At 36.2% G+C, this 25,061-nt stretch overlaps 1 protein-coding gene across 22 annotated transcripts in view; it reads left to right on the top strand.

Annotated features, from left to right (window-relative positions):
- Nucleotides 1-25,061, top strand: part of CACNA1D (calcium voltage-gated channel subunit alpha1 D) — a 195,671-nt gene that overhangs the window by 102,636 nt on the left and 67,974 nt on the right. For 8 of the 22 annotated variants that reach the window (XM_075433149.1, XM_075433168.1, XM_075433162.1 and 5 more), the window contains 13 exons: nt 4,862-4,949; nt 5,669-5,695; nt 11,977-12,137; nt 12,724-12,949; nt 13,094-13,301; nt 15,203-15,323; nt 16,383-16,497; nt 17,205-17,274; nt 17,902-17,971; nt 18,789-18,933; nt 20,756-20,885; nt 23,715-23,774; nt 23,855-23,914. In XM_075433149.1, coding sequence (XP_075289264.1) covers nt 4,862-4,949; nt 5,669-5,695; nt 11,977-12,137; nt 12,724-12,949; nt 13,094-13,301; nt 15,203-15,323; nt 16,383-16,497; nt 17,205-17,274; nt 17,902-17,971; nt 18,789-18,933; nt 20,756-20,885; nt 23,715-23,774; nt 23,855-23,914 — 1,481 coding nt within the window. The remainder of the gene's footprint in view (nt 1-4,861; nt 4,950-5,668; nt 5,696-11,976; nt 12,138-12,723; nt 12,950-13,093; nt 13,302-15,202; nt 15,324-16,382; nt 16,498-17,204; nt 17,275-17,901; nt 17,972-18,788; nt 18,934-20,755; nt 20,886-23,714; nt 23,775-23,854; nt 23,915-25,061) is intronic. The other 14 variants (XM_075433163.1, XM_075433160.1, XM_075433164.1 and 11 more) reach the window with 3 other exon arrangements.

The raw sequence follows: 25,061 nt of genomic DNA, 5'->3' as shown, positions 1-25,061 counted from the left end.
GGAGCTGGGTCACAAGATAGGCAGAATAATCATTTGGAGGCTTCCAGGCAGCTATGTCCCTACTTCAGATATGTAAAGCTCTGGATGATCAAGATTACTGCTGCTTTATGGTGATGAAAGATCACCATAATGCTCTTTAACAATGTGGAAGAGCTCTGGGTTTAGGATAAAGAAGATCTCTTCTTTCTATGGTGGGAAGAGGTACAGATTTAAACCGCAGTTAAATCAGTGATTAATAGCTACTTACATTATCCTTTGAAAATGTAGTTTAGGTTCCTGCACCCCCAGCATTTTAAAACTTCTAACCAGAAAAGTCGTGAAGTCATGTCATTTATATATGAACCCTCTGTATTCATACACTCTGCTGATGGTAGACAGGTATTCAGTGCTGTTGAATAACGGAATTCCTTTTAACTACTAGAATTGTAAATATGCCTTTAGTAAAAGTCGTAAGTCTTTATTATGAATCAATACCTATTAACCTGAAGTCAGTGAAAACTTTCCATTTACTTCAGAGCACTGCCAATTTATCTCAAAATGCAAAAATCTGTGAGAGGTGAGGGATTTAGCTCTGTACAGTTATGCTGCCGGTGATTTCAGTTTGTTTTGCCTAACATTGCTTGTGTTGTACACATGGACACGTTTTTATTTTTTGCGTTGCAACTGCTGCCATCTACTGCTTAAATGCTGGGATTACATGTCCTTAACACCAAGGGGTTACATTGGCTGACTTAATGGAAGAAAAGAAGAAAAGCAGACTTAGTTGCTTTGGCCGTTCTTCTAATAAACATGGTAAAACACGTTCTGATTTGCAGTTGAACTTTCTTTTGTGCCAATAGTGCATTTGATGTGTTAGCTTTTGAAAGCACATACTGTATGCATTTTCTGTAACAAAGGCATCTATATCTTTAACATGTAGACACTTGTGCATGCGGTTCTGCTGTTTTCAGTGCATGTCTGAAATAGGCTGGTGCTGCAGTGCTCTACCTTCCTCAAGCATAGTCATTAATTTGTTTAGATTTTCACTGAAGCGTCTTTGTCACTGCTCTGGTGGAAACATAGGTTTTCTTTTTCAAAAGTCAGCAAACCAGATAAAAAAAAGTATTTTAAATTCACCTGTGAAGAAATAAATCAAAGTATTTTGCAAGCTTTATAAAGGATTATAGTGTAAGCTTACAACAGTATGATGATAATATTTACTATTTATTTATAATACTTTTAATGTAGAATCTAGCAAAACATAACAAACTTCTACTGTATCTCCTCTTGTTATTGATGGTTTTGTTTCTGTAATTCGTGTTTTATTCAATTTCTTTCCCACTCACAATGGAGATGGACAAGGGTTTTAGGATATGATAGCTATTTTCAAATCTGCACTCTTTTAGTACTGGCAAACGTATTGATTTGACATAATCACAGTTGTACTAAATGGGAGATCTAGTTTTAATCCTACCTATGACAATTCTACTGAAGCAACTGACTTCTTTGCTGTGCTAAGAATCACTGTTGTGGCTCAGACTGAGGCCGACAAATCTGATCCAGTTGCATTACAGAATGCAGAACATTAAGTCAGAAATTGCTAGGACCCAATGGACTCATTTTCTACAAATACTGAGTCTACTTGAAATCATTTATGTAACTTCTACATATATTGTCTAACAGCTCGCACAACTTTACAGGCTGGCATAATTTTTCAATAAAAATTGCTAAAAGACAGTGGTTGCAGTTTTACTATGGATATGTGTTTCAACATAGCCTTTAAACTAGCAGGTTCAGGGTCTGATGTCAGACATGAAGTAGCACGGAACTGGCCGCAAACTTGCTGTTGTCTACCAGCCACAAATGTTGTCTCGCTACAAGTACCTGACCTTGCTAGTCAAAAGCATTTTCAAGTATGTGTGCAATGACTTGGTTTCCTTTGTGCCTGGCAGGGCAAGTATACCTTTTTATGAGTAAGATTTTTCTGGAGTACAAATCAGTGGCCTATTTCTTTTGGTACTTGTGACACTGTTAAGCTGATCTGAGGCTCTCAAACTTAGACTACCAATAGATTGGAAATCCCACCCTAAATATTTTTCTTTGTATTTCCTCTACCTCTTTTTTCTATTAAAAGCACCATATCTGTAGACTATACAACATTCCCAAGATTCATAGTGTCATCGTTCTGGCTAGAAGTGGTTGGTTCAGTGATGCTTCTGTAATGAAGACTGATTATTTCACTCTCTTTCCACTGCTATGCAACCATTCAACCTTGTATTGACTTTCCATAGGCTGCCTATAAAAAGAGAGAACCTATAAGAATGATTGCTGATAGTATCAACATTAAATCTGCACTATGAAAACAGATACCTCGCTATGGTATCATGCAGAACATCTTCCAGGCAGACCCCCTTTAAAATAAATTTACCCTGAGGAGCTTCACAGTCAGAATAGATAGCACCACTTCTTTCTGATGTGTTTTTCTGGACTTACAGCAGAATTAGGAAAATTTGAGATGAATTTGCAATGATAATGTTGCCTCTGGGAATTTGTTTTTATTCTGTTTTCCTGTTTGACTACCTCAAAGATCTGGTGTAAAGGATTCAGAAAATCCATATACTGATTTGAGAAAGAATTGGGAGAATTTTGGAGCTCATTGAATTGGTTGGATGTTACTAGCAGACAGAAGATGACCATTTTGCAAGTTTGATCTAAAGTTTTGCCACTATAGTACCTTTTTTAATCATTGTAAGATTCTCTCTAATGGTTATTAGTGATTATCTGACTAGCTGTGCAGATCGCTCCACTTCTGCAGCAATTTTCCTTCAGCATGTGTAACCAGAAAGCAACCCAAGGCGCATCAGTGCGGAAATGAGATGAGCCTATGGATCAAAAATGCATAGCTGAACTTGAACCAGATTAAAATATTAATTATGTACTTTCTAAAAGAAAACATTTCCAACAATAATACTTGCCACCATATTTCAGTAATTCAGGTTGTAATTTAGCCTGCTTCTGGATTCTGCAGTGACATTGAATTGTCGTATTTTAGGATTATGGAATTTAGTTCTTCCAAATCCATCTGGCTGGGACATATCAATACCGACGGACACTGACTTGCTCTTAGCTATGCATTAGTTATGTCTTGGAGTGAAGTCTGAAATCCCTGCTCCAAAATCTCAAAATTGTTTAGAGTAAATAGTGAACATTACGAGAAAAAGAATCTATTTTCTTATCTGCAGAAATAAAATGTAGTAGTGGATGTATTGGACCTGTTTTCTATATACTTAGAAAGTATTGAGCTGCATGCTGTATGGGTTGTTCATATTGCCTAATGCAAGCATTCTTTTATTTGAAACCAGTTACCATAATTGAATAGAGCTGATATCTAGAAATCTAGATAATCTTTCCAGAAGAATGCCAGTAAAATAATGGCAAAAGGTGAAAAAAGAATAGAGAAAATGTGGTATCTTCTTTTGAATACTGGAGGACCAGTTTAAAGATCTCAAAGCTGGCCTTACTGAGATCGGATGGTCTTTCAAAAGTTCATTCTGTGTGCTGTACTTTGCCCAATGAACACCACCCTTAAAAAGCAGTGGACATGAAATTGAGTCTTTTCAGGACTTGCCAGGTTGCTTGCCTTAGCGAGAGTGGTTGTGGCATGTGGTGTTGTTGCTGTTTTCTGGTGGCTAAAGATTTAATTAAAACTTGCTAGCATTGCTGGAGCTAGGCTTCCACATGGTGCCTTTCTCAGTACTTCTCTCAAGTTTTTCTTTTGTTATATAAATTACAGTGTAATGGTAGCTGAGTTTCTAATATAAACTGAACCGTCTGTGGTTCTTTTTTTTCTTCTGCTGTTTTGTAACACAGCACCTGTAAGTCACTAATAGAGCTAGACCAATAGCCTTGTCTGAAACAGAGTAGCATTCTGGTTGTATTTAATAATTAGGAGAACTGACATTGGCTTCATTAGGGACAAAGATTCCCTCCCACCCCTGCCTTTGGTACTTTGTTCTTCTTCATGCAGTCATGTTCAGAAACTACGGAGAACTTTGGCTGTTCATCATTTCCTAACACCTTTTGACATATGTTGTCCTCCCCCTGTGTTTCGGTTGATTTGAAGTTAAATAGCAATGACCAATCTGCAAATGAGTTTTGTCTAAAAATCCATTAGCTACAATTGCTAACTATTCCATAATGATCTGCTGTTTCTACAGTAATTCACTGTGTAACAAAAGAAAGAATCCCCTTTTTATTACTAGTAATTCTAATCATCCTTTGTAGTACCCATTCTGCCATTCCCAGTGCTCCTTTGTGTCTGCTCATGTAGTGTATTTGTAGCCACAATTACTTTCTACCATCTTGCTTTGATAATTCATAATGGAGGTAAAGGAACAGAGTTGTCAGTATGGTCAGAGTGTGTGATGATTCCTATTTTCAGGGTTTTTTTGATGACATTTCTTGGAATTAGTGAGCATGTTAACAGCGCATAAACTGATAAGCACCTCCAAAATGTTAACAGAATACTTCTTAAAATGAAGGGTTACAAAATCTATCCCAGGTTTATTTCTTTACTAGGAGTAGCATGGTCTTTGTTACAAAACTGCTCTACATTATATTCTGTAGTGCATTTTCAACAGTTAATGTTGAATCATTGAGAAGAAACAAAAAAGCTACTATACACTCTGGAATTCTGTGTGCTTTCTTTTATTATAAGAGGAGGACTGATGAAGTGTCTAACTTCATCTGCTGTTCCTCAGATCTTCCAAGCTCTCGTTAGACCTGCAAAAAGTGGAGACATTCTTGCAATAGAACAGGAGGTCACGTTCTGTGTAATGCCTTGTTTGGCTATGAATCTAAAGCAATTTCTGTCTCCTAACAGCAAGCATGCCCACCAGTGAAACTGAATCAGTGAACACAGAGAATGTGAGTGGAGAAGGAGAGAATCCAGCATGCTGTGGGAGTTTATGGTGAGTACATGGATGTTTTCAGATACCCGCCCTCTTCATCTCAAAATTTAAAAGAATCATTCATTCCCTGTTGTTTATTTAGCCAAAATTGCTTTCAAATAGTTAAGCTTTGTATGACACTTGTGGGTGTTTTTGCCTTTCAGTAGTTAATATAGACCAATTATTAGAGTATTAAAGCACTCCTAAAATTCTCAAGTTAAGAAGATATAAAACAATTCAGCTGAACTTCCAGTGGACTCATGTTTTCCTGAAAGCTTTTATAAAATACTATTATTGTCCAAAATAAGAAGAGAAGAATGGAAGCCCCCTATAATGTGTAAAAAGAAACATTTTCTGTTAAATTGTGCATGGTCTAGAGAATAGATATTTTTTTAGGCAATGACTGAATGTATAGGAGTGTTTCTATATTCCATGGTGTTTCCTATTTATTTGCTCAGATTTTCATGACTTCCAAGCAGCTTCCACATGAGCAGTTTATTTACTTAGTTTTAAAGGAGATTTCCTTTTTTTTACTTAGAAAGTTTGCAAAGCTTTAGGAATGGTGTTTCAGAAAATAAATAATAGACAATAGAATTTCAGCAGTCATGATGCATTTTGTTAAAAGCTTGGTTTTATGTATATGTAATTTCAATGTATTGATTTGAAAAATTCTAAAGAGAATGTATTTGTGTTAATTATATTTTACACATTTTAAAAAATATGTTTTCCTTTTCTTTTAGTCAAACCATCTCAAAATCCAAGTTCAGGTCAGTATTTTCCTCTCTTCATCACTTTTTTTTCCTTGTGACTATTTCTGCATCATGATGATCTCATATAGTTATTCTTTATTTATCATACTTTAAATTTTACTGTGTGAAAATTCCTCCGAACAGTTACTGGTGAATACAAAAGTAAAGTATCCATGAACACTCTAGGAAGTCAAGCTCCCTGATTTGCTTTGCTGGTATTTGTGGCTCTCTTTTCACTTCCTAGGAGTATTTGGGAATATGAGCTTCTGTTTTCAAGTATGAGTGCAGAAAGGAAGTGTTATAAACACAATTAAGTATTAATAGTCCTGATATTGTAGACGCTGGATATGCTGGTACAAAACCAATAGGTTTCTTTATTTTGATTTTATTTTCCAGTTTTATAGGACATGTATTTGTTAATTAGAAAGGATAACTGCAACACATAAGAGATATGTCTTTCTGTTTAAAAAGGTTCCATGAAGGAACAAAAAAAGATAGCTATATGATTTAAGGTAAGTAATCAAGTGGTAGACTTAGTGAATCATGGAGGGCAAAGACATTCTTACAGTTGCAGACAAATCACAGAATAAATATTTTTCACAGAAAATTTTCAGTGAGAAAAAGGGACAATCAAGAAGATTTGGCAACATCTGGCATCAGCAGTTTTGGCAACATCTGGAATAATTCCAAGTTTTTCACCCTAGTAAAGCTGATTTCAGTTTTGGATGTATAGCAAGGAATTAATTGGTAACAGCAGTGTATTCTCCTTGCAGCAATGAAGAGGAATAGCATACCCAGGTTTATTCTACTAGCCTTACTAGCTCTAATGACCTACCAGCGCTGACCAGTTGCAAGCAGTTGGAGTGGACTTGTGTTCCTTCTGAATAGTCTGCTTTTATTTTTTTGAAGAAGAGCTCCCAGGCAACAGTTAACTGGTGCTTTTCTACACTGAGAGTTTTTTCATGTGACGCTGTGACCAAGCTTTATTTTGTCACCCCTTTCATCCAGCAAACTGCCGACAGCATATAAATGTGCCTCACTGCTGAAGACTGTGACCAATGGAGATCTGGCCATTCAGGATGATAGTGAATACACAGCTAACTTTTCAGAAGTTTCATCATTAGTTATAAAAGCTGTATCATTTCTCACATGCCTTCTGCTACAGAAAATGGCCTTAGCTACACCAACTGAAAAGACCAATTATGTCGATGTGGACCTCTGAGCTTAACTCTTCATGAGAATTATGAGATGAGACTTCTTTTAGCTTAACATTGACAAGCAATTCAGTGTGCTACTGGTCTGTAATTTCTCTTGCCATTGCTTCCAGTTAGCATAACAGTAGAACAAATGGAGCGATTTGTTTAGTATTTCATTAGCTGAGAATCCCAAACAAGCATGGTTGTTTTGAATCATGAGATTTTCTCCAATCAACCTTATAGCATACTGTGTATTATTGTGAAGCCTGCTCGTGCCGGTTTGAAAGGAGAAGCTCAAATAGGAAGTAGCTGCATGAAGCTTCAAATACCAGGCACCGCAATAGATTGCTGTTGCACTACATTCTGCAAATTTGGTCTGTTTGCACAGTGGGGACTCGCAGAAGCATTACAACGAAAGCAAAGTAATGCCTCCATTCTGAACCATGTCCATTATTCATATTTGAAGGAAAAAGTGAACTCCAGAAGCTCCATTAAATGAAAGCTGCTACATCATCTTTGAGAAAAGAAAATTTCTACCCAAACCTGATGTTTTAAATAGTCCCAAGCAGTGAGTAAGAAGCAGTCACTTCTGTCCATCTCTACAGTCATAGTTCATAATCAAGACATCAGTATGAAGGAAAACTTACTTGCAAGCTGGAAAGTCACCAAAGTATCTCCAGCTGTCTAGATTCTGCCACTGTCATAAATGTCTTTTGCATGAGCATTTTGATCAGAATCTGTTCTTGTGCCATTAAAAAACACAAGCCACACACAAGTTCATTCATACATATATAGCTGCATCTGTTCACAGAAGTTGTGGCAATTGGCAACGGGATGTTGGTGTCTCATTTGGAAGTGCTGACGGGGTCTGCAGCTGCTTGAGGTCTTCCACCGTACTTAAACTTTTATAGCTGAATTTGGTAATGGGAATTCCCCCTTCAACTTTCATGTCTTTACTTGCAACACTGGGGAAAGTTCTATCCCATTTAACCTAGTGATTCCATGTGAGGAATAGTTTAGAGGCAACAGAGCTCAAAATTATAGTTGTGCCATTGTCTTCCAAACAGATGTGGCTTGCACCATGCCCCAGATACCTAAAAACAGCTGACATCTATTAGAGAGAAAAATCACTTGGAAGAACTGCTGGCTTGGCAATGTAACTAAGAGCAGAATGTGTCTGCTCTTCTGTCTCTGTAACAATCTGCAGACCACAGTTCTTATCCAACTGCTTCTGGATACTGAACATCTCATATTTGCAAAATTCATTTTTCTGATATGTCAGAAGAATGTAATTTTGATGTTTTTCATTTGAATCGTTAGTTTCTAAAAAGCTCTGTTTACCTAAAATACTGAAAGTCTCAATTCTGCAGCAAAGCCTTAGATTAAGTGCGCAGATGTCAGGGATGTCCTCGCACATTTGAAGCCAAATGCTAAATCTTGGTCTAATTCTTATTCTTCTGGCCTGATCCCCACTCCAGCTTTTGCAATGTTATTCTTCAATGGCAGTACACTGTTTCAGGGCAAATTAAATCGGAACATAGCTTATCAAGGATATCAGTTTGACCGTCAGCGTCTTTGCCTTTTAAAACATTTTTTACTGCAAGCTAGCCTACTTGTACCACAAATGAAGTTAGAAATTAATCCTTGGAAATATGTTTTTATATAGTCAGATGGGTACTTGGTCAAGAGAATTACGTCCTAGCAAGATACAGCAATTATCTGCCAGTTTATTATGTGTGATTGATATACACCTTCACTTTATACGAGGATATATATGGGTAAATATGATCTGTGCTGCATATTTGTAATCTTCCAGGTGGAATTTGAAATGTTTTCCTCCTAGAACAACTGGCTTTTTTTCCCCTCACATGGAAGTGACAGAGCTATGATTAGAGGAAGGTGGAGGTCTGCTATTTGAAGAGATTTGTGCACATTGTCTCCTGTGAAGATCCCTCTTCATAAAAATTTGCTTCCTCATTTGTCAGCATGATTATATGATCACATTAACCTTCAAGTCATGCTAAAAAGCTGGTACTATGCCCTGAATCCTGTAACTGCAAAAATGAGGAATGGAAAAATAATCTCAAAGGCTTCTATTTTTTCACAATCAGCGAGTGCTCTGGTGCAATTCTTCTGTCTCATATTTTATAAATATGAGTAGTGAATTGTAGGGTCTCTGCACAAATGTTAGCACTCACAATTACAGAAGAATTCATCTTGGGCGTTAATATTTACTTCTCTGTGAGCTTACTGGTGAAAATGAGGCACTCCAGCTTCACAGATACAGGGAATTATGCATGTGGCTCTAAACAGAAAGTCAAGTTTAGAAAAATACCATATTATAATGAAAGGCTGCTGATACAGAATAATCTGAAAATGAACGTTCCTACCTTTGCATAGGTCTAGTAGCAATACACAAACACACAGGAATAGCAAGTAAACAAACTAAACTTCATGGATTATGCAAGACTGACTGACATCAAGTTCAGTTAGACTCAATGTAAGGCTGGATTTCCCATGTGTGGATTCACAGTTAAGACTGGGGCCTTAAGGACCACCTAAACATGAATCCCCGAGTGAATGAAAGTGACTTGAGTACATATTTGTAAGAATAATTATTTTCTCATAAATAGTTATGAAGAAAAAAGTGATAAATTATTTAATAAGAACAAAAGCAGTGAATAATTTGGTTTGTTGTAACAAGCTGTCAACTGAAAGTGTCCTCTGTGATTTTAATATTTATTCAACTGCTATATTTTGTGAAAAATGCTTGATAATTTCATGAAAGCAATATTATATCATTGCAAATTTATGAAAATGGAATTTCTCTTCAAAATACAAGGGTATGTTTCATTCTTCCAGAAAAAAATTACGCTATTTTGTTAAAACTAGGAGGGGGGGGAGGTACTAAAAAATAGAAAACTGTGGAGTGAAAATAGCGTAATTTATTTTCCTATTTTATATAGCTGCAGGTTTTCCTGGCACAACAGGCCATCTACTTCAGTCTGCTAGTCACTACTTTTTTCTTTACTTGTACCAGTCTAAAGAAGGTAGAAAATTACTCCTGTTTTCCTTTCTGATTTTCCTTTTTGAATTTTTGCTTTATTTCTGCAGGCGTTTTACATATGCTTATATTATTCATATGCTACTACATGTGAGTGCCTTCGGCAGCATTTTTGTATGTGCATCAGTGTTTTGTCACTGATTTTACAGACCTTTTTTGGGGAAATCAAGCCCCGTTGGCTTCAGAGAGCTATAAGCTACACATGTTGAGACTGCTTTTGGCTCTTATGAGTAGAGATATCCAAACAATATTACTCTTGTCTCATAACACTCTTGTCTCATTTAGAGGATGTTCTGTAAGCATGGAAAAAAAAAAAAAAGAGATTGTTTTACCTACCCAGGGAGTTGAGCCATCCTGATGATGGCCATGGGCCTAGCACTGTTTAGCAGGGGACTGTCAAGATAGGAATGTTCTTGAATACCATGTTGCTCTAGGTCAGGACAGGATATTTTTCTTTTATAAGGTTAGAATACTGCAAAGGCTTGAAACAACTTTGTACCGATGTCTGAAACCAGTACTAGTTTCTATTACTACAAATACAAATTTAAGGTGCATAAGGAAAACTCAGTTAATGCTTGAATGCGATGCTAAGCTGTTATTTTTATGGTGGTGTTATTGCATATTGCTTGTACTGTCTGAGGCAGATTTAAAGCATTTCTAATTTTATACATACTAAAAACAATACCTGCTAATTCAGACATCAAAAATATGAAGAAATTAATCTAGTTATTGGCAAGAATTTTCAAAAGCCATTGTTCCACGTTTGTGGTACCGCCAAAAGGGCTGCAGTGCTCTTACCCTGTCTCAGCCACTCATTCTTCATGCTCTTTCTGTGATGCGGGAGTACAATGAATTGGATCAGACAACTGACAAGCTAAAATCAACCCAGAAGAAAAGAAATTGGTTTCCACCTGTCAATTCTCAGGTCTGGCTCACTTTATTAGGGCTAGTTTTGGCAAAAGGGAAAGGAGAGAGCAGAACAAGGAGACTAGATCACCCCTTTCCATCACAAGACTCATGCTAGACTGGCTTGATGGCAAAACTATAGAGGAAGAAGCTTATACATGCACACTCTCATCAGTTCTTTGCTGTTTTAAGGCTAGGTCAAGCTTCCATTGGAGTCTGCCTGCTCTGTCCCTTGAATTTTGGATGAAGCAGTTGTCGGTTCCTAAAATTTATTATCTGAGTCCACGGCTGTAGTTCTGGGTGTGTAAATTTTACATGCTTCCCTTTTAGGTAATATCAAGTGCTTCCTAATCCTTCTTGCCCTATGACCCAGCAATGTATTTTCTTCCTGTTTCACAAATGGAAATGCAACCCAAGGAGACTTACTGGTTTACTAAAGTTCCCAGAAATGAAACTGAGAAATCTAGTTTTATGAGTCCAAAGCTAAGCTAATACCCTCACTTGTGAATCTAACTCATATCTAGATAGGGCATGTTTATTTGTCCTTGATTGTCGCTCTTGTTTATTTCACAACTTTTGCCCACTGACACAATTTCAAGACACATCAGTAGAAATCTCTAGGAGTTGCTGACAAAGATTTCTAACATTATAGGGTAGATTTCTAAAAGTTGACCTCAACATTTCCACCTTGTTTCATCCTACCAGAATTATGCCTGTGGTTTAACTCAAACCCTATATTTTCAGTCTAAATGTAATTTGAATTCTAAGTTGCTTCACTGGCTTTTCTTTACCTCTACTAAGTGTATGGGTCCTGGGAAGACAGATCTGCCTTGTTTCTCAATGAAATGTTAAATGCAACTTAATCTAATTATGTCACAGGCAATTAGAGTCTCCAAAAATTATGGTTTATATTTAAAATTCTATAATGAAATCTAAAAAAGGAATAACAAATCAGCACTCCCTAATTTGCAACTGGTAATAATTTACACAACTAAGTATTGTGCACGTATTTATGAACATACGCCTGCTCACACATATGTACTTGCACTACATATCCTACACAGAATAAACCCTCTTTAAGTTTGTGCGTGTTTTCTGTTTAATAATAAATTTGTTTTTATTTGAACTTTCAGTCGACGCTGGCGTCGCTGGAATCGATTTAACCGAAGAAAATGTAGAGCCGCAGTAAAATCTGTCACATTTTATTGGCTTGTTATTGTCTTGGTCTTTCTGAACACATTAACTATCTCATCGGAGCATTATAATCAACCTGACTGGCTGACCCAGATCCAAGGTAAAATAAAAAATTATTTGTCCTGTTTTTGACCATGGATACTTGTATTCTGTCAGTGCCTACTTTTGTACTTTTTCATTTTGTTGTTGTTTGCTGTCCTGAAGGATATTCAGCCCAGCCAAAGGGAGATACAAGCAATGACTGAATGTATTTTATTTCCACAACTGTAACACAGCTTAATGGTATACCAGCAAATAACTGACAATACTAAACTGTAAATACCTGTACTTTTTTTGTTAAACCACGCTTCAAAGATGAGGAAGGAAAGGGTAACTGGTGCAGCAAAACATGCTGTGGTCTGCGTTGCTTAAGTTACAGTGTGGACTCAAGCTGTGAGTTGAGAGCCACGGACTGCACAATGGATTGAAAAGATGAATAGTTTATAGGTGGCAGGAAGCTTTATGTCCTTGTCTAACTTTTTGCACTTAGGCATCAAATATGGTCCAACACAAAAACCCCAGTATTTTCTTCTTAAGAAAAAGACTGTGAACTAGTATAGAAAGTATAGTACTAATATGTTAAAATAAAAATGGGATCTATGAGACGATTCAGGAATGTCTTTTTTTTTTTTAACATTTTGTTCCAGATATCGCAAATAAAGTTCTTCTGGCTTTATTCACCTGTGAAATGTTAGTAAAGATGTACAGCTTGGGCCTGCAGGCTTATTTTGTTTCTCTCTTTAACCGCTTTGATTGCTTCGTTGTATGCGGTGGTATTGTTGAAACTATTTTGGTGGAGTTGGAAATTATGTCACCCCTTGGAATTTCAGTGTTTCGCTGTGTTCGTCTCCTGCGTATTTTTAAAGTAACAAGGTAAGATGAACTAATGCTGTTAACTTTACAGATAGTTGAAGGTTATCAGTAATTTTGTTTGTAATACTTCATCACGTGCTGCTCTTTTACTGTTTTGTTTGGGGTTTTTTTGGTGTGTGTTAACACACGCATTTTAATTTATAGGCACTGGGCATCCCTGAGCAACTTGGTAGCATCCTTGTTAAACTCAATGAAGTCCATTGCTTCACTGTTGCTTCTGCTTTTCCTCTTCATCATAATCTTCTCGTTGCTTGGAATGCAGCTGTTTGGAGGCAAATTTAATTTTGATGAAACTCAAACAAAACGGAGCACCTTCGATAATTTTCCACAAGCTCTTTTAACTGTATTCCAGGTAACTTTCTTTCATCCCGTATGAAACATTTTACCTTTGATGATCAACAAAACTGTTTAACTGATCACGTTGCCTGAAAATAAAATCATGAATACTATTTATTCAGTTTACTTTAAGTAGCATTCTGCTCATTAAATTCAGTACTCTGGTAAATCTGCACCATTTGTACCATTTGTTTCATGTCTTATTTGATCTATCTATGCAACATAACTGTCATATTACTTCACAAAATTCAATCTACTTTGTCTATAAAATACATGACTAGAAAAAGAAGTGAAATGTTATTTTTATTTTAATTAAGTTGTTTGCTTTAACTTTATTAGCTATATTAGCTATTCCCAAGCAGGAAAAAATGAGAAGCATTGTAAAAGTGCATATTTGCATATGAGTCATATCAGTTACTATAATATAAAAATCAGTAGGAATTTCTTTAAAGAGACACTGTCAGGTTTATTAAAGTTTTAGAGCAACTTGTCTGTACTTGTGAAAAGATAGGACCATACTTACAGTTCACTTTTCACTATTGCGTGATCCTTTTTTTCAGTTTTCCCAATTTGGATACTGGTATTAGGCCAAGTGGTTTCATCTTTCTAGTCATTTACACATTCAGCTTTGCACATTACCACAATGTTTGGTTTCAGGCATTGTAGGTGAGTGTTTAAAGCTGACCCTGAAAGACTCAATTTTATATCAACTTCCAATCTCTTTGACAGAAGATTCATCTGGTGTCTGCCCAAAGCAAGCAAAAAATCTTTCCATGTAATTTTAACATGAGGAAATCTTAATGATAAATTTCCTTAAGAGGAATAGTGTCCACATTTGACCTGAAGTTGCCCCTGTAAAAAATGAAGGCTGTACTTTCAAACTCAGCTGATTTGGATTTTATTCAGATTTTAGGGTGCCGCGGTTGCAAAGGAATGAGGCTTCCTTCAGTTTTAGAATACACTCAGGTGCAACCAACTTGTTGGGTGCTCAGCAACAATGAAAATCAGATTGATAAGTTTAGATCTCCAAAAATGAGTTTCAGAATTTGGCAGGCATATAATTTTCTTGAACAACCACTTAATTACTTGGAAGGAGAGTCAATATTACATGTTTTCTCAGGATAGAACTGATAATTTTTAAGAAGTTACTTAGAAATTTATGAAGTGTCTCTATAACCTGCATTGTAATACTCAGAATTTTTGTTGTAGGACAGAAAAAGTGGAGTTGCCTTCTTGTAAACTATCCTTCTAACTAATCAACAGATTTCTGTAAAATTCTTTTAGACTTCTATCAAATTACGTGAAACAATAGCCAAGAAGAAAATAATGTAATTCTCCCAACAGCATTGAACTCCATTCAGTTTAAAACAGCTACCACTTCAAAAGCTATAGTAGTAGTGTATGTGTGTGGTATGTGTATTATATAATTTATGATAAAGTGGTCAGTCCCCATTAAAAATTAAATTGGGTGTACTAATTCGCAGGAGTAACAAAAGGCATACACTAGAAAAGATATGTGGCCATTATTTAAAAAAAAAAAGAGAGAGAGAGAATCTTAAAATGTATACTGACTTGATTTTCAAGAGTGAACATTTGTGGCCATTACTACCTATGTGGCATTACTGAAAATCAAGGCTCTTACTTTTGCATGCCAACATCAATAAAATTACAGGCTTATTTTTGCCTTTGAAGTTCAGTGATGTAAATACATAGCATAAAATAAAAGCTAGTAGAGTTAAACCCAGGCTTTCAGGACATTCTTATTTAAATGGAAATTTTAAAACAATGCATGAAGATATTATGGTATTGCTTTATATATACAGAAGCTTAGCCTTATTGTGTATTGTGGTCAGAGGAAAGTTAATTCTCTATTGATCTTTTTGATATTGAGTTACTAATAATATATCTGCTTCTTAGATTCTAACAGGTGAAGACTGGAATGCTGTTATGTATGATGGCATAATGGCATATGGTGGCCCATCATCGTCGGGCATGATAGTCTGTATATATTTCATTATCCTCTTCATCTGTGGTAACTGTATCCTTTGCTGTCACTGGAAACATCTCTAAACGGGGCTGTGTGCTGGAGACATATGCAAAATTTCTCTAGGAGGGAGTAAATTGCAATGGGTATGCAAGCGCTTTCTGCATGTGCAAAGTCCTTTAAACACTTTTATTTGTACACTCATTCCCTCATGAACGAGACTCCAGTGATCTCTGAGTCCATCTCCAGCCACCACACTGGCAGAAACCAAAGAATTTTTTCTTTCTTGCTTCAGCAGGATAACCGCCTTGTTCTACCTGCTTGTCTCTGTTTGACATCTCTCCCTCTGAAAATGCATGGATGTAGTCTGATCTCAATGGCAGTAATTTCCCGTTCATCCTTTTGATGCTTGATATAGCCCTGTTAATTCTGACATACACTGACAGTGGAGCCAGTGATCCAATGTACAGTGCAGGGACCAGATGAGAGAAATCTGTGCAGAGAAATGTTGAGTCAGTTAGGATTACATCTGCTGAAGCATTCCCCTTCTCTGCCTTCAGCATACTGGAAATACTTCACTGGCCTCATAAAGCAACAGAAACTAGCATCATTCTCAAAAGTTCTTAAAAGGTCAGGAGGTGATAAAAGGGCAAACCCGTTCTATTTTCTGTACTATACAGTACTTTTGTCGGTATTTGTACTTAACTGATGTGGACTGAAGTACAGAATTTATTATAGACTGTTGTAGACACAGAAGATAGTGCATTATAAAAACAGGTTTTTCAAAATGCTTGAACAGTCTTCGCTTTTAATACACCATGTTTCATATTTGAAACTTGCTCAGGCTATCATACAGTTGAATTTCATTTATTTAAAAAATACATCGTGTTCTGCTGTTTTAAAATCAGTGACCCTAATGGATCTCTGCTCACTTTACACCCAGTATTAATCTAGTCCGTTGAATGAGTGTTTGAACTACACTCCAGCATCACAAATCTCTCTGCTGTAGGTTGGGAACGTGTGTTTTATATCTCTCACATTGTCAGTGTTTACGCTGATAATAAATCAAACAAGTATAGTAAGGCATAATGTCCTTAAAATGATTTGGAATAGATATCTTGCTAAATGTCTTCTTGGCCATTGCTGTGGATAACTTGGCAGATGCTGAAAGTCTAAATACAGCTCAGAAAGAAGAAGCTGAAGAGAAGGAAAGGAAGAAGAATGCGAGGTAAAATAGCATAAGCATGTTGAATAAGCAGGAGAGGGAAGGAGGAGGGTACTTAATTCTTGCATAAGGATTTTCTTTTATATAGATGTGTTTACCATCTTCAAAACTTATTGGACTCAAGAAAAAAATGAAAGGGTTTATCTAACATTTAAATTAGACACAATAAGTATGATTTTAAATAAAAGTTGCGTAGTAATTGGGAAAATGGGGTGAATTAAGGACATAATGATAAACCAACTGATAGTTAAACATTGCAATGGTAGGATTTATTGCACAATTAGAACAAGAATGCATCTGTTGTTACCAGTGCACAACTCCCAGTGGAATCAGTTCTCTAAGCCTTATATAGACAAAACGAAAACCTTCATCTGAAATCAGTGCAGGCCTATTAAAGTCAATACAAGTTGTTTGTATGAGTCCAAGGGCACAGTTTATACCTCTAGAAAGGAGTAATGATCATGCATGGAATTTTTTAGCTATTAGCTTCTGGAATTATGTCCAAAATTATGAGCTTTTAAATGGATCATTGCATTCAAATGGAGTAGTTTTTATTGCTCTGACACCTGAAGCTGTGCAAATAATTTTAAGTATTTTACTATATGGTTTTAGATATGTTCTCTTAACTTTTCATAGAATGGATATAGTTCACTTAAAATCTTCTGTCTTTACATGACATGCTTTGTAATTGTTGTTGTATTCTTTTGTAGAAAAGAGAGTCTGGAAAATAAGAAAAGTGAGAAGTTGGAAGGTGACCAAAAGAAGCCCAAGGATAGTAAGGTGTTTATTCTAAAAATTGTGTCTTTTCTAAGAAGCAGTTTTACTAATTTTGCTAGGAGGTACTTTTGAAGACTACTGTGCATTGTACGATTGCTTTTATGAACCCATCATACCTACATTTTTTTCTAGGGAAAGGAAACTTAGTTGTGATGCTTTGCATCTTCACAGAATCTCTTAACCCAGAAAATCCTTTTGGTTTCAGGATATCCTGAGAAGGGAAGCTCTTACAGCATGAAATACTTGATGTTAGAAAAATGTGGCATTATTTTAGGATCCACGTAGGTATTTTGCCTAAGAAATCTAATGGAAGAGATTAGTGAATGATAAACTCTTAGAATGTTCAAACTTTCTTGGTATTTTTTACCCAAGCCTATTGGTTATGTTCTCATTGTGATCTACACAGCCAGAAGAAAGTGGATACTATAGAATAATCATCTTTTAAAAAGATGTATTTAACTGTCAGCTCTCCTCTGTTCTCAGTTACCCTGTTCTAAAAAAACTCAGGTGAACCATAGGGATCATGTTCCTGACTTTATAGGCTTATTTGGTTTGTTTTCTGTTACACTTTATATTCCAAGCTATATTTAAATTTGTTTTTCCTCTTGTGCATCCCTTTCTTTTCTCCAGGTGACAATTGCTGAATATGGAGAAGGAGAGGATGAGGATAAAGATCCCTATCCACCCTGTGACATACCAGGTATGTTAATACCAGCCAGAGGACAATCACATTTAAGTTTGTTTGCTAAAACATCCAAAACGTGCTCCTACTGAACACTGAAGCAATTCCTTTGAAATCAGTGAAGTTGTGCGCTGTTATCAGTGGATAAATGAGCCTGTAAGCTGATAAGTATTATCTGTTCCTGCAGCTTCTTAGACAAGTACAAACAGCATGTGAGAGTTAACACTGTGAGCCTGAAGGCTGCCGTGGTAATACTATCTGGATGTGAGAGCAAATTCTAAACTTTTCAAAACATTTGGCAAAAAAGGACATTGCAGGGCTGATGGTGTTTGATCCCTTCTGTCTTAGCTTCTTCCAGTCCGTTGAATACACTTGTTTAAAAATCAGTTTGGTCTGATTGTCTGGCTGCCTGTTACAGAAATCTGCACTACTTTTCGAGCACTCAGTGCTTAATCAGTGCACAGAGCTGAGCACCCCTACAACACAGCTCAGGCATGGACTGCCGATCGGGGCAGAGTTTAAGCAGGGCTCCAGAGCCCACGTGCAGGGCATGTGAGTGGAGACCCCAGATGAGGCTGGTCAGGGCCAGTAAAGCCTCTTAGTGCACTCAGGGCAGTTATGTGCCTACCCATATATGCACATAAACATGTATACAAGCTCATGACGACTATATGGATGCTCATATATTGATTCATAGATTTTGTTTTTTAAAGCCATGCTATGAATATGTATTTCCTAGAAGCCATATATATTTTAATACTAGCCGTGCTTTCATAATATTATGAACAAAACCTCAATGTTTTTTTTTTGTAGTAAAAAGGTGTTTCATTTAAAGTAGGTGAAGATGAAGAAGATGAGGAGGATGAACCAGAGGTACCTGCAGGTCCACGTCCCCGTAGAATATCAGAACTAAATATGAAGGAGAAGATAACACCGATCCCTGAAGGGAGTGCCTTCTTCATTTTCAGCAGCACCAATCCGTAAATATAATTTTGAAAAATACTGGTTTAGTCCCATCAAGGTTTAGCAGTGAAGGAACAGGCCTCCTTCCAGTGAGGTTAGGAATAGGAATCCAGTATCTTCAACAGGAGAGAGACTGGCTTCTCTCCTAAAATTTTCTAAAGGGCTTCGTAAATGAAAAGAATTTGATAAATATATTAATTTGCTTGCCTTTGCTTGCCACTTGAATATAATAGCGTTTTGTACATGTAGTCTGTCAAGTCTGCACATGTCTGAAAAGCACCATTTAATGTGTATTAGCTATTTAGTATGTTAGTCACTGGACATAAAAGGTGTGACGTAAGATCTGAGTATCTTCTACATGAGAGAAGATTCCTAGTAATCCTAATAACTGTTGTGGAGCAATACAGGTGAGGAAGAAGAAAAAAAAAAAAGAGAGAAAGAGAAAAGTAGGGGAAAGGATGTATATATTCCTCTTAGCGTAATAGTGTTTTCCCAGATTCAAGCAAACACTGAAGATAAAGACAAATTATTTCAAAAATCAAGAACAATAATAATTGGATTTGGGGCAGAATTGGAATCTTTCACCAATCAGTCGAACTCCAGAACATTTGAAGTTCTGCACTGATGAAGAAAGCAAGTTTCAGTAGTCAGTAGAAGTCATTACTGATTGTTGGATGAAAGCTAACGAGTGAACTAAATTCAGTTCCTGCAGACTGAACACAGCTGTTACATTTTTATATAGTAATTTCATGAGAAGTCTTAGAAGGGAGCTTAAAGAATTATTTTGCATGGGAGAATGCTGTCTTCTCAGTGGTAGAGGTCATCACAATTAAGTTTAGAAGATGGTGTAATGATCAAGATACAAGCCCAAAATATTGTATCTTACTCTTTGCATGGGTTGTCTAAAGCTCTTCAGAATTTTCAAACAAACTGGCAAGAGAGCTATTTAAACTAATAATTTTAAGAACACGTATGCTGAATGCGAAAACATTAGATTTGTTGAACATGTCAGATTGCTTTTGGCATTAATTCATGCTACTATTCTCAGGCCAAAATGGCCATCTTAACGAAGATACACTATACTCAAATCATCTGCTTAATACCAGGAGAACAAATTTTCCCCAAGAACCTTTTGATTCTTCAGCAGAATTTAGACAACTTCAGTGTTAGTTACAAACCTGATCCTGCCTTTTTGCCAATTTAATCCCAGACCTACTCTACCATGGTGCTCAGTAGCATTTATAATAAATTTGGGCTCAGTGACCCTAAGCATATATGCAGTTCCACTTCGTGTTATGTGGCTGAAACTTAGCAGCTCTGTAATCCTCAACTCCCACTTGTCCTATAATTCTATAAGACAATCTTCATAGGAGATTCTGATTTGGGTTGACTCTCTAAGTAGTACAATGACATCTGCAGCCTAAGCCACGTCACACCATACGGGTATTTTTGACAGCTTTAATCAGAATCAAATCAAACTAGGGATCTGAAATGATTTATTAGCTAGCATTGATCCTTTTGACATTGTCCTCTGTCAGTGCACAGTGGTACAAACAATGGAACTTGTAGTGACATTTATAACCCCTTGAAAACCAACAGGAGCTGGGAAATCCTCTCTCAGATTCTTTTGATAAGTGCATTTTCACTACAGGTGGATTGGATTCTGAATTCGTTTACATTTTTAGAAACCAGAGCAATAATTTCAGCATTTGCTCTGCTTTTAGCTGCTAATGGTTGCTCTGTTCTGTCATTGTTGGCAGAGTAATAGAAAACATGTTGTATATTAGCCATCTGCTGAATTCTGTTGACACGTGGTATATTTTTGTATCTCTTCTTCAGAATTCGAGTGGGATGCCACAGACTCATCAATCACCACATCTTTACCAATCTCATCCTTGTCTTCATTATGCTGAGCAGTGTTTCCCTAGCAGCAGAAGATCCAATTCGCAGCCACTCTTTTCGAAATAATGTAAGCCCTTCATTTCTATGTCTGAAGATAAAGATATCCTGACAGGATAACAATCCTCTGGGACTAGTGCCTGGTTTTCACTAAGTTAAGAAACTTTCCTTTTCCTTTTTCAAGTGGTACATTTATATTTTTTTTATTCAAAAAACATAAATCTTTAAAGTCAAGTAACTTCATTGATGAAACATCATAGCTATTAGAACAATTTATTATGAAAATAATGTTTTTCCTTTGGCTATTAATGTGTCAGAATAAAATATGCTCAAACTGAGCATAATCTTTATAATTTTCATATTTTTTCATAATTTTCAGCTGGTGTACCTGATATGCATTTCCTGAATCACTTTTAGTGCCTCTCAGTGTTTGACACTGATTTAAAAATCCCAGTTAAAATTATCACTGATTATAACATCTTGGGAAAAGACTCTAACCTGTCCTTGCTTCCCCTTCATTGGTTTTAATATATGGTCTTGGGGAAGCTAGATTATCACTCTGTTAATGAGTGTATGTATGCGTAAGGATATTACCTCTTCTTTCAGAGAAGCTAGTGTGGCCACAGTGATCAGTTAAGAGTACCACCACATGGAACCCAAGGATCCTTGCATTCCTCATTGGACAAATCAGAAACTAAACAAGTTCCACTTTTTTCTAAGCTCACACATAAGATGAGGATCAGAGCATGCCCAGCTCTTGCCATGATTCAGAGTCAAGTGCCATTTTAGCCTGTATACAAACCTCAAAATTTGGAAGTGTTTCTGCATCCTTTTTTAGATGTATTTATAGAAACAAAGTATTTGTAAGAATATTCATTTCAGAAATATCTGTTATTCAATAAAAGTGTAGTTTATGTGGTAAGTAAATATCTATGTTCTAAAACAAATTCCCAAATGCCCCATTTTAAGTTGTTCATATAGTAGAAGAGTTGCCTGTTGCATAAAAGCACAATTATTGGAGAAACAAAAATAAATCCACTGTCATGATCAGTAATGTTTGTCTTGCACTTGTGTTAGTGGTGAAGCAAGCCTCTCATGTTATTGTGAGTTGTGCACAGTTTAGGTTAGGTATGAAACAGTTGAGATGATGCAACTCGGTAGTAGTCTATGGGGACTTTGGGGATACTTTTACAGAACTTCCAGGCCTCTCTTGTCTTAGACATAAATTGATCTGTAGAGATTGCCATGGAGTTAGAGAAACTCTTCTGCCTCGTACAGGAAAGATGACCATACTAGGTCAGTAGAGGTTGTATCCCTCCAGTTCTTGCTAACGTAGATGCAGCCTCTGAAAGTCCTCTTTTGGCTGTTGACATTCTCTGAACATTTTTTCAGTAACATTAGTAAAAGCCCAAAAGCTAAAACTTTCCTCAAAGGTAAAAAGAGGGCAAAGCACAAAGAGACTCTTCGTGTACTATTCAGTAGAGCTGTGTGCTGCCCATATCTGTAAAACTTGACAAGTGCAAGTTTATAAATAAATCACACTAATGGATAAGCAAAAGACAGCTGGTGGGCAATGCTGAAATTGTTATTGTAGAAATGGCTTGAAGGGCTGATAACTATTTTTGTAACTTAGAGGAGTACGAGGAAAATAGAACTGGAGAGTGTTGATAAGTGAAAGGATTATTCCTGTTTGGGACACAGACAGGTAAAATGTGTGAGTGATTTCATGAAGGCATTGCCCTCTTTTTGTAATATTCACAAATGCACTAGACCTGCATGTTTTTCTTATTACTACCTTGAATGATTGTGTTCCTTCAACCAGCCAGTTCGGCAAGGGAATGAAAGTTTACAAACTAGAATGCCTTTAAATATTTTCTTTTAACTCTGGAACAAGTTCCTTACCAATTAATCTTTGTTGAATAGCTTTAATATTTGCCTATTTTTTTCAGCCACAGAAAGGGACAGAAGGATGTGATCTTCAACTGAACATGGGGAAAAGATTATTTCCTTTTTATGATCTAACATGAATACTTTCTTTGTGTCTTGTCTCTTTATTTTCTTTCTCCTTCCCATTTTATTAGTTGCTGAACCATAGGAAACATGTTTATGTGCACAACTGTTTGCTAGTTGGGTTGTTGGATCCTAAACTACAGTAGTACACTACTGCAGGGCATGTCAATTGCTAAATTAGGTGCTAGTGATATGGCCACCTTGAAAGGGTGAAATCTTGGATGTACTGAAAAATATGGCAATGTTCCTGTTGACAGAAGTGAGGTCAATATCACATCCATAATCTTTTTAAAAGTTTGCATAGCACTATGCAACTGTTGTGAGTTCTCTTAAATTTCCTACAAATAAATCACTGCTGTATCTTTCAAGTTCAAGAAAAAAGAGTTGTAGTGCTGCTTTTTAAGTGATTTAATTATTTGTTAATTTGCTGTGTGGCACTCTAGCCCAGTCTGTACAGGAACAATATAACATAGCAGAATGTAGAATTATGTGCAATCTAGAAGCATCCATTGAAGTTTTATTTCACTTTGGTTAAAAAAAAAAAGACTTATTAATAAGTATTTATTCTTTGCGTAAGATTCTGTGTCTTTGCTAAAGGCTGACGAAAATACCTGTGAAAGCTGATAGAGGGAGGGCTGAATTGAAAGGAAGTGTTGCTTGTTGGGTCCTGTTAACTCTTTAGAGGTGAAATCTAGTATCTAAGCACAGTGGCATCTGATAAAAATTTAAGTAAATAAAAATGGTTGCACAATAGCTGGAATTTTAAACTATGTCTAAATTCCCCTTCTACCTACTTAGATTAATTCAGGTGGTGTTGTGCATGTGGTCTAAATTGTAAAAAAATATTAATAGATGGATTTCTTACTGTGGTACATATTATACCTTGCAGATACTTGGTTACTTTGACTATGCTTTCACAGCCATCTTTACTGTTGAAATCCTGTTAAAGGTAATGCATTGTTAATTGATCCTTGTTAGCTCAAAAGCAGCTTTAGCAATAATGTTTGTAACTTTTTGTTTACCTTCCAGATCCTAGGGTATGCAGATTATGTCTTCACTAGTATGTTTACATTTGAGATCATTTTGAAGGTAACAGGTTTTTAAAGGAAGTTTGTTTAAAAGGATTTTCCTTGTGTGTCACCTGCCAAGAAAAGGCACTTGAAGTGTTGTTTGCCTTTTCTCTAAGTGATCAAAGCTAAACTTTTTTTAAACCAAAGGATTTTTTTTATTTAACAGTTCCTCATAATTTTGATTGGTTGTTTTTTACCATTGGGTGCATGAAGAAACTGATTTTTTTATCATTACATCTATTTAATTATTCATTTTTTACCCTTTTTAAACTTCGAGTTGTCAGAAAAAGGAAAAATAATTCACTGCGCATGAGCTTTTCCTTCTCCTTGCTCTGACATTTCCAAAAGAGATAATCGATCTTTTAAGGAGGGAGCATGTAATTTCTCTTTTTTTTTTCTTTTGCTCAACTGTATTCACAGAGCTAAAATAGTAGATAACTATTTTCTTGCAATAGGACTTGCAAGATATCTTGCATTTATCTATCTACATACTAAGATACTTTGCATTTATCTTGGGCATACATTTAAATACACAGAAAGGCATACATATGCTTGCTTAAATGTATTACCCATGCATGAGTCAAAAATTGGCATTTTAATGTATAGTTTGTGTACTGATTATTTAGAATATCCATTGGGGTTACTCAGATTTTAGATGTATGAAGCTTACTCTGACAAAGAAGTCGTATAACTGAGGATTAGGTTCACCTGTAAGAAAATGCTGACCAAAAAAATTAAAATTTTTGGTGGGAATTTGCGAAATATTTTTTCTGAGATTTACACAATTCCTAAAAGTTTCATGCTGTGCATATTTACCATGAGTATTTGGCTGAGTAACCCTGTGCTATGCACTGAAAAATTTCTGGTACACCAAGAAATCTGTACATAAACTTTGCATTTCCGGTTGAGGATTAAGCTTAACAAAATCTCTGCTCCCAGCTTTTGCTCATATTGCTGTGCATACTCTTCACAATGCGATCTGATTAATACTAATCGATGCAATATTTGGGCTGTTTACAAGATAACCCGTATGGTAAGAAGTAGACTATTTTTATGCTTGCGAATATTCTCCCAGACATACATTTATTCCCTTATTTCTCATTTTCAGCAGTGAGAAGCTTGCTATAGAGTTGATTAATCTTATAACATTTGTAGCATTCTAAAAT

This window comes from Opisthocomus hoazin, chromosome 11, assembly GCF_030867145.1.
Source record: "Opisthocomus hoazin isolate bOpiHoa1 chromosome 11, bOpiHoa1.hap1, whole genome shotgun sequence".
Taxonomy (NCBI): Eukaryota; Metazoa; Chordata; class Aves; order Opisthocomiformes; family Opisthocomidae; genus Opisthocomus; species Opisthocomus hoazin.
The sequence above is the reverse complement of the archived record's forward strand: the minus strand, read 5'-3'. Positions and strand labels throughout refer to the sequence as shown.